The 9,159-nt window shown below is 36.6% G+C and overlaps 1 protein-coding gene across 1 annotated transcript in view; it reads right to left on the reverse strand.

The window, feature by feature from the left end:
- Nucleotides 1-421: 421 nt before the first annotated feature.
- The window catches only part of ASB3 (ankyrin repeat and SOCS box containing 3), a 91,208-nt gene continuing 82,470 nt past the window's right edge, over nucleotides 422-9,159 (reverse strand). Inside the window, exon 10 of the mRNA XM_007465485.1 lies at nucleotides 422-2,170. Within this exon, the coding sequence (XP_007465547.1) occupies nucleotides 1,965-2,170 (206 nt within the window). The 3' untranslated portion in view covers nucleotides 422-1,964. The remainder of the gene's footprint in view (nucleotides 2,171-9,159) is intronic.

The raw sequence follows: 9,159 nt of genomic DNA on the forward strand, positions 1-9,159 counted from the left end.
TAAAGGACAATCAGATCAAGGAAGGGTAAACTCTTGACAATTGTTATTAAAACCAATTCACGTCCTGCTCTGGATATGTACCACCATTAGAAAACTACTGTATGGAGTTCTTCCTCAGGTTCACTGTGACCTTAAGAGTATTAAAGCACCATGGTGCATGTAGGTCAGAGCTTAAAGTTCACACTAACTGGATGTATCATTTTCATTAGAGGCTGTGACTATAATTCACCTACCTTTAGTTACTTTTAGATTAGACTTCTCACTGAGTCCTTGTTATTAGTCATAAAAATCATAAATATTGTATTATAAAAGTCTAAAAGAAAGATGCATTTATACAGTAAGTAAAATCATTTATGTTTTAAATACTACGGGTTTTTAATGTATCTGAAATATTTTGAGATTTTTAAGAATAAAAGCTCAGTAAGTTATGAGTAGTTGAATTTATTACATATTTGAACATGAACAAAAACACATGAAAAGATTCACCCTCAAATGTAAACGTTCTATGTACAATGGACCCTAACAAAAAACTGGTTATGTTAAAATCAGAGACTTAGGGTTTGGAAAAATACAGACATTAAAAAAATATTACATAGTACATACTTTTTTAGAATTTAGTAACTATCAGAATTTCCACCTGTTTTTCCATATTCACCCTTATCTCTGCCTGTATAACTACAGTCAAACTCTATCCCCACTCCACAGGCAGTAACTACAGCCCTAATCTGTGCTGAATTTAGTCATCCCCCTGGACCCTAATGTCTCCATCATTTGCTACACCATCATCACTGCTTTTACCAAATAGCAAAAGCCTATCAGAGATGAATCTGGCTAACCCACTCCCATTGATTTTAAGTCACAGCATCCCAATAGGACAGAATATTTGCCCTCCTTTGGACCCCATCTCTAGTTGTCTATCACAACATTAATGCATTCATAACCTTTTTCTCAAGACTATTGCCCACAGCCTCTTAACATAGCTCACCTGTTATGGTGTTCAGTCCTCTCTGACTCTAAATTCATATCGAGCAATTGCAAAACCAATGAGGCAGTGTCTCATTAACCTAGGATGTTAAGGTTTAAATTTCATGGACTATTTGATAATGTATCCAGATAGTAAAAAAGAAACACACTATAACATTAATAGAACTAGCAATCATTGCTTCACAGGATCAAAGGTGCCCTCTGATTTGGAGGCTGAATGGAGCTTCAGTTTTATTTGATACTGAGCAACTCAGGAATACATACCTTTCTTTAAAGATGGTACCACAGAAATGTCTCTCCCAGTCTCCTAATTAATACTGTGTAAATGTGGTAAAATGCACATTTATTTCAATACCAACCTAATTTTTTTTTTCAACTGAGCATATCTTTGAGTTTAGGTCTGTTCTTGCCTTTGCAGAAACAGGAATCTTTTTTAGCCAAAGAGAGTATCAAGGAACTGAAAAAAAAAAAACAGCAAAATGATTCATTTTCTATAGTCTTTAAAGAAAGAATTCTCCCCTGAGTTTACCTGTGAAAAGCCAATGAATTTCAACTGAATTAAGAAATGAGAATAGAATATAAGATAGTTCTTTTATAAATATAAGAGAGATTCAACTCCACTGTGTGTACACGTCCAGTGAAGTTTTATGCATTCCCTTCTAAATACTAGCCCTAGGTAAACACAGAATCATAGGTGGAAATACACCATGTTTAGCCACAGTTCATTAACAGAATAAAGCAGAAAATAGTTAGGTAATTTACAACATAAAGTGTACTGAAGATAAAACTGCAATAAAGTAACATTAGTGAGGTTTATACTTTTTAACCAGGAAGCTTAGTTGTAAACATTTGCATTAAACTACTGCCCTCTAAAATCTAACCAACCACACAAACAAAAATCATCTTTTGTGACGATAAAATCGTGAAGAATTTGTACTCCATGGCTCCTTGGTGGTTTTCAGAGTAAGACATGACCTGTGTTAAGTAGCTTCACTGATTTCTCCATCTTGAATAACTGCCAGTTCTGGAACTTCATTCACCCTCAAAACCTCTGCATAGAGCAAATAATCATGTAGGCTTCTGGGAAGTGGCAACTGACAGATAAAACTGTTAGATTGTAGGTGCTCTGGTTTTAGACTGGACCGAATTTCCAAACGACAAAGGTGGGTCAGGGATGGAACAGAGGCTGGAGAAACAAACAAAAAAAGGAAGATTAAAATGTTTGAACCAGAAAGATATAACAATACATTAAGGTAAATGCCCTTTTGTCCCCCACATCTGCGTAGTAGACGTTACTTAGACTTACTATGTTACTTAGACTTACTTTTGAAAATAGATTACTTGGGCCAGGATGACCAAAATAAACTTTATTTATTTATTCTTTTTACAGCCTTCACTGGGTTCTTCTTCCTCCGATTTCTGGCCACACATTCCAAAGTCAGTACCCAGGGCCACATAAAACTAAATGTTCAAATTCTAAATTTCTGCCAATACCAGTTCGGACTTAAGAAATGGGTGATCTAACTTTAGAAATGATAGAAGCACACAGTAGCAAACGTTACTCCCCTCTTACTCTCATTGCAAATAGTCTCCAGACCTACCACATTCAAGTGAATAAAAATGTAGCTTACATAAGTTTTGCTCTTTTTATCCATGATACAGAATGAAATTAAAAAACTGACACAGAGAGAAAAGGACCATCTATCAAATGCCTACTATGCTGTATGCCGATACACATCCTCTTTTTATCTTCGTGAACCCTGTGAGGTAGATATTATCATGCTCTCACAGAGATAAGAAAACAGAGGTTTAAAAAGAGGTTTAAGTAACTTTCCAAAGGTCATACATCTAGTACATGGTAGACCAGGATTCAAACTCAAGTGCATATGACCCCAAAATGTGCATGTGTACGTACACATGCTAAAACCACTGCTGCCGAAAGCTAATAACCAATTAAAGGATAACCCACATATGCTTGATTAAGAATCGTAAGATACTGGTTTTGTTTTCCAAGACGAAAAGTGTTAACTAAAGAAGTTAATGTCCATGAAAACCAAGAGCACTAAAAACAGCTACTGGTTTTATGTGAATCAAATCTAATGCCTTTTATTAGTCCAAGAAATCTTCTGTAAATCCCTGTGAAATGTACCAATGATTAACAGGCCAGGATCAGAGCAGCAGAGACAAGCACTATCAAGAGTCCAGCTGATATAAGACCAGCTGGTCTGACTCCAAGTCTAGGGTTCTTTAAACTGTAATAACCCACAAGGCCTGAGACATGCTAATTCTCTAATATCTTCCAAACCACTGAAGTTAGTCCATCATCTTACATTTTAGTTTCAGCTTATTGGTTTAAGTTTAGTTTAGTTCATTCAGGGTTTGGGAAACTCCTCAATCCATAGTGTTTCAAAATGCCAAATAAGAAAAGCAACAGAGTTATCTGATTTTGTACATAAAACCTGCGTCAATGAAGAGTATTTCCTTAAACCATGAGTCACATAGACTCCCCATTATAAACAATAAGACTACAGCATCTACAATATATAGCACATTTACTTTCACTGTTTCCATATTTATATATTGTTTAAATTTTAACCTTTTCTGTAAACTTAAAGGAAGAATCATCATTCTCCCTTCTAAGATGAGAAAACACAGATAAAGGGAACACTAGAGAGATTGGCAGGAAACCACATGGAAAGCATGCTCAAACTGCAAACCTCCACAGTTTTCCAAAGGAGTAGTAAGCAGGTTCAATTTCAACAAGTAGGTTGCCCATGTTCAACTATTACACGTGAGGAAGCCTTCTCACCCACTGAGATCAGGAACAATAATTGGTCCTAATGTCACTGAGTATGCACAAATGTAATAAAAGTTTTGGAAATGAGCATAACTGATTTCTTGGTAAGCACACAACTCAGCTGGTAGGTCCAAAGTATGTTGGCATACTGGAAAGTGGCCTATCAGCTGCAAACCCTGAGCATGCCATAACCATAGTCAAAAGGGACTGATAGAGAAAATGACAAGACTAGATTGTGTGGATCACAGTGAGATTGGTTAAGAGAATTTTTACTCCTATTTGGTTAGAGTTTAATATGCATCCTGTTAAACTGAAATCTCTTCATTCTGCACATTTTTGTTAATGTAGATACTTACCACACACCCAGAAGGAAGACAAAGGATGGCTGTGTAACCTGGAGGAGAGCTGCTCACTCGGAGCTAAGGAATCCTTAACGCTTCTCCAGCTTCACCAACTTGACAGACTACACTGACTTACAATTCCTCAGGCTGACTGCGGAGTGCTCCTCTGGCTGTCCCACAGCCTCCTGCAGTGCAGACAAGCCTTTCCAAGAGGCCATCTGACTGCATCACTGCAGCCCTATCTTTTACAACTAAATAAACCATTTGTTTGTTTATGCTGACATGTGTGTGGAAGCTTAATCATCTGTGATCAAGCCAAACTGGACCAATACACATTTGTTATGGAAAGCTTAAGTGACTTGCCTGTGTTGACATCATACAGCAACAGAGCTGACACTAGATCCAAGTGATTTGACCCCAAGTCTAGGGTTCTCTAAACTGTGATAAGCCTAAAATATTTCTCTAACAACTTCTAAACCACTGAAACTATCCTAAGTTTCGGGAGATCCTTCCATTTAATAATAAAAAAGGAAAGGGTACAGCTACTTCAGTTACTGGTTCCAATTTCAACTGCACCATTTTGGTTTTCGTCCTGTGAGCAAAATGAATCGCTGGCCTGATGAACAATTAGAGGTAAGAACTGTATTCATTTGAACTTGAGGGAGTCTTACTTATGGATTTTTAACACAGACAGTAATATACCCATCAGTGCCATCTTAGTTTAATATGCCAGTAAATACTAAGGGAACTGTATAATCATATATGCAATATTTCAAAGCATGCAAAATTCCTATGGAAGTTTTAGTGATGCATAGTATTTCCAGATGTGTTGTCACCAGGCTGAGAGAAGATCAAGTCATGCCTTGAATTTATAATATGGAAAAGCCCATGGGACTTCCCTGGTGGTGCAGTGGTTAAGAATACACCTGCGGGCTTCCCTGGTGGCGCAGTGGTTGAGAATCTGCCTGCTAATGCAGGGGACACGGGTCTGAGCCCTGGTCTGGGAAGATCCCACATGCCACGGAGCGACTGGGCTCGTGAGCCACAACTACTGAGCCTGCGCGTCTGGAGCCTGTGCTCCGCAACAAGAGAGGCCACAACAGTGAGAGGTCCGCGCACCGTGATGAAGAGTGGCCCCCGCTTGCCACAACTAGAGAAAGCCAACACAGCCAAAAATAAAAATAAATTAATTAAAAAAAAAAAGAATACGCCTACCAATGCAGGGGACACAGGCTCGAGCCCTAGTCCAGGAAGATCCCACATGTCATAGAGCAACTAAGCCCATGTGCCACAATTACTGAGCCTGAGCTCTAGAGCCCATGAGCCACAACTACTGAGCCCGCATGCCACAACTACTGAAGCCCACGTGCCACAACTACTGAAGCCCGCGCGCCTAGAGCCTGTGCTCTGCAGCAAGAGAAGCCACCGCAATGAGAAGCTCACGCACTGCAAAAGAGTAGCCCCTGCTCGCCACAACTAGAGAAAGCCCGCATGTGGCAACAAAGACCCAATGCAGCCAAAAATAAATAAATAAAATAAATTTAAAAAATAGATTTAAAGAATCATACATTTAATATATGTATAAAATATGGAATAGCCCAGAAGCTGTATGTAAAACATAACTTCCATGAAAACTTGTTAAAATCAGATTTTAATTTCTTAAATAAATCTCTCTTTTCCTACATTGTGGCACTGATCACAGTCTAGAAAATGATGTCTGAAACCATGCTATACTTTTAAGTCACTTTTCTGACCCAATCAGTTTCAAATTAGTATGTTAAACACAGTTATCTCTAGATCTGTTAGATAAGCAACTTTTAACTATTCATTTCTATATATATAGTCTTCAATTTTGTTGTAGATACACAGAACAATCAAAATAGAAGGCCACATGTTCTATGGAATTGTACTAAAATCAAAACAATGATCAGACTAAACCCCACAATTCTTAATTCATCATTCTTGTTAATGCCAAGTTTACTATAGCACAGAACTACATGTACATCATACACATCCATTATCTATATTTCCTACAACCATTCATCTCTAGCCTGCCCTCATGCCAATATTCAAATGATGTATCTGCCTAGACTTTATTTCTATGGTTCCTCTGCATGGTTTTCTACATCAAAGGTATTTATCTGACTTTTGGGCCATCTTCTACAATGTATATTATCATCATTAATATAATGTCTTTATGGTTCCATCCTTTTCTTCCCAGTCCTTCTTAATTTACTTGTACAGTCTCTCTCTTTCCCACTGACTACAACTAAAAACTTGGACAAAATTTAAAAAGCAACAACCTGAGGACTCTGAAGAACAAATAAGAGACAGATTAGGGCAGGAAATCAAAACTTAAAGAATGACCAGTAGAACAGCAATGAATGGAATGAATGGGAACAGCACCACCCAGTAATAAGCCTGGAGTTGGAGTTGATGAGCCACTATTAACTAGTTGTGTGACCTGCAGCAAGTCATTTAAATGCTCTGACTTTCAGTTCCTTTTCTATGAAATGGGAATAATACCTCATCTATAAAATAAGCATAACTGACACCCCTCTGCATCAAAAGGTTGTTGATAAGGTTCAAGTTAGAACACACCTGCAAAAGCATTTTATAAACTGTAAAATACCATACATATCCTAGGCACCATCTAATCTAGTGATCTCCAAATGTTGTTTGACTGCACACCCAATTAGTGAAAAGTCTTTGAGTACATAACCCCAATGTATGGATATTTACGTACATATAAATTATATATGTGTACTACTAAATTAACATTATCTACACTAAGTACAAATAAAATACATAAAATTAGACGAATAAGCTAAAATGAAATAAGGTACATATTTAAAATAATTTCATTTATCTATTAATGGTATAAAACCCTTTTTACTTTTGCTAAGTGTGTTAATAATAATATTTTAACAAAAGCAAGGTGACTAAGATTCATTAATTTAATTTGTAGTGACATGGCAAGTCCAAGATTTGGTTCTAGGTCCAATCTACTGATGTAGTTAAAAAAATATCTTACAAAAACCATGTAGATTCAAACGGGAGGAGTACATTGTGGCTTAGCTGAACTAATCAGGATACTAATTTATCCCATCTAGCAATTATGCAAAACTTTTATCAAAATTCAACTGGTAAATTTCTATTTTTCCTGGTATCAATCAGTTTACAAGCTAATTACAAAGTTTTGTTTTTTCACATTTTTATTAAATGCATTCAAAATCTAAGGAAACTGTTTCCAAGTATTTTAAGTGTGTCAATAAAAGAGTCTTTCTAGGTGATGCACATTGTTTTTGGCAAGAAAATCACATAACAATAGAAATATTTCCCAGCATCTGTTTTTGAAATCATCTCCCTGTAGCAAAGTTTCTTTCAGAAAGTAGTTTGCTTTCTCACTCAGTAAAAATATCATTTTTACCTTAAATCAACAGAATTTTAGGAAATATGTACTAGGTTTCATACTATTCATAGCTATTTATTACCAAGAAAAAAAAAGGTTAAGAAAATTGGAACAGTTTTATTTTTGCAAAAGAAAAGTACATAATTCATTGTTAAGTTCAAGGATTCTTTTTTACATTGTCACAAGATAAAGACCAAACCTCTGGATGTATAAACAATAATCATGGTCACTCCCATCTCATAATAAAGTACTACAAAGACTATATATATTTTAAAGGTCATGTTTTAATAAAATTATTCACAACAGTATTACTTCATCCAATTCTGGTTTCAACTCCTTTCCTGTATTAGCCTATTAATGATGCAATAAACTCCTTTCATGTGTGATGTTATCTCCATTTCCTCACATTTACAGAAAAGTAAGCCACTCCATCAGCAGTCAGTCTTACACAGCTTTTCCAAAAAACATTTTTCTATTAAATAAGTCATTACTGTTGCAAATATATTCTTTCTGGTACATATTTCCTTTAGTGGCTCTCAGAAAAGTAACATTATTTATATTTTCTTACTGAAACAGAATCTTAAAAAAACCCTAAGCTGAGACATGTTATAAATAGTATATATCTTCTTCCAAATTAGTATACCATCCTTCCTACTTGCAAGGTTATATTTTTATTCTTTTAACTCTTTAGCAATGTTTTCTATGCTCCTTTCAACAATATTTGCTAATAAGAAATGCATTTTACTTTGTCCCCATATTATTTCAGTCTGTTTTACTGTGGCAGCAAGAACATGCATTTCCCCAACGGTATGTAACTTTTTGTCTTTTCACTATTGAATAAGCAAATTCAAAAGGAGCTCTAAGCATCTGTCATTATGTTTAGTATACTTTATAAAAATAATGGACTGAGCAACATATGACTTAAATATTGATGCAAAAATCACAGGGTTTGTCTTTATGTTCTGGATGCTTAGAGTGTCTTGCTGATTATGATATTTTCATTACCTAATATCTCAATGCACACTACATACTAACATCAAGGCTCACTGTTAACATTAGTGGAGGTGAACCATATTTTATTTTATTTTTTTAAGGTGAACCATATTTTAAATACTTTTCTTGATACTTTTAAACTTCTCATCAGCTCAGATTGGGTGGTCAGCTTTTTTATCATATGACATGACTATCTGATAAGAATAGGAGTATAGGGCTTCCCTGGTGGTGCAGTGGTTAAGAATGTGCCTGCCAATGCAGGGGACACGGATTTGAGCCCTAGTCTGGGAAGATCCCACATGCCGCGGAGCAACTAAGCCCGTGCGCCACAACTACTGAGCCTGCGCTCTAGAGCACATGAGCCACAAGTATTGAGCCCACATGCCACAACTACTGAAACCCGTGCACCCTACAGCCCGTGCTCTGCAACAAGAGAAGCCACTGCAATGAGAAGCCAGTGCACTGTAACGAAGAGTAGCCCCCACTCACCACAGCTAGAGAAAGCCTGCACGCAGCAATGAAGACCCAACGCAGCCAAAAATAAATTAATTAATTAAATTAAAAAAAAAAAAAAAGGGCTTCCCTGGTGGCACAGTGGTTGAGAGTCCGCCTGCCGATGCAGGGGACGCAGG

This window comes from Lipotes vexillifer, unplaced genomic scaffold (genome assembly GCF_000442215.2).
Source record: "Lipotes vexillifer unplaced genomic scaffold, Lipotes_vexillifer_v1.1 scaffold834, whole genome shotgun sequence".
Taxonomy (NCBI): domain Eukaryota; kingdom Metazoa; phylum Chordata; class Mammalia; order Artiodactyla; family Lipotidae; genus Lipotes; species Lipotes vexillifer.